This window comes from Oncorhynchus clarkii, chromosome 25 (assembly GCF_045791955.1).
Source record: "Oncorhynchus clarkii lewisi isolate Uvic-CL-2024 chromosome 25, UVic_Ocla_1.0, whole genome shotgun sequence".
Lineage (NCBI taxonomy): Eukaryota > Metazoa > Chordata > Actinopteri > Salmoniformes > Salmonidae > Oncorhynchus > Oncorhynchus clarkii.
In genome coordinates this window covers 44,265,998-44,266,639 of record NC_092171.1, presented here as the reverse complement: position 1 = coordinate 44,266,639, position 642 = coordinate 44,265,998, and the positions used below count along the sequence as shown (strand labels likewise).

General features: G+C 47.8%; 1 protein-coding gene across 1 annotated transcript in view; it reads right to left on the bottom strand.

Moving 5' to 3' along the window:
* LOC139383755 (potassium channel subfamily K member 3-like) overlaps nucleotides 1-212 on the bottom strand; it is a 3,090-nt gene extending 2,878 nt beyond the window's left edge. Inside the window, exon 1 of the mRNA XM_071128317.1 lies at nucleotides 1-212. This exon is cut by the window's left edge and continues 86 nt beyond it. Coding sequence (XP_070984418.1) covers nucleotides 1-197 — 197 coding nt within the window. The 5' untranslated portion in view covers nucleotides 198-212.
* Nucleotides 213-642: the final 430 nt, after the last annotated feature.

The following is a 642-nucleotide window of genomic DNA, read 5'->3' as shown; positions in this document are numbered from 1 at the left end:
ATCACGACTTCGAGCTCGTCAAAGTTCACTTTGGTCAAGTTGTATTTCTGTATTAACTCCCACTTCCTCTCGTCCAGCTTTCTCTTTTGGCTTCTCTCTTGTTTCGACTCCAGAGTGTCGAAGACGGCTGCCCCGACCAGCAGGTAGGTAAAGATGCTCATGATGAGAACGAGGGTACGTACGTTCTGTTTCTTCATCGCGATTGGAGAGTTAGTTCCCTTGGAGACAGACTGGCTCTCGTCTTATTAAACATCTACCAGGTTTTTAACTTCCTCCTTAACGGACTCTGTGGTTATAGAAAACCTTCACGATCCTTTTCAGGGCACCACTCCCACGGCGGAGTGGGATGTCTGTTCTTTCAGCAGCATCCCCACGGCTCGGTGGGATGTCTTTCCCTATTTGGTCATCTTGTCAGGAGCATATGGATCTAGCTCTGTTCCAGGGTGTTACTAGGAGCATATCTATGTAGCTCTGGTCCAGGGTGTTACTAGGAGCATATGGAAGTAGCTCTGGTCCAGGGTGTTACTAGAAGCATATATGTAGTTCTAGTCCAGGGTGTTACTAGGCTCATATCTATGTCGCTCTGGTCCAGGGTGTTACTAGGAGTATATCTATGTAGCTCTGGTCCAGGGTGTTACTAGG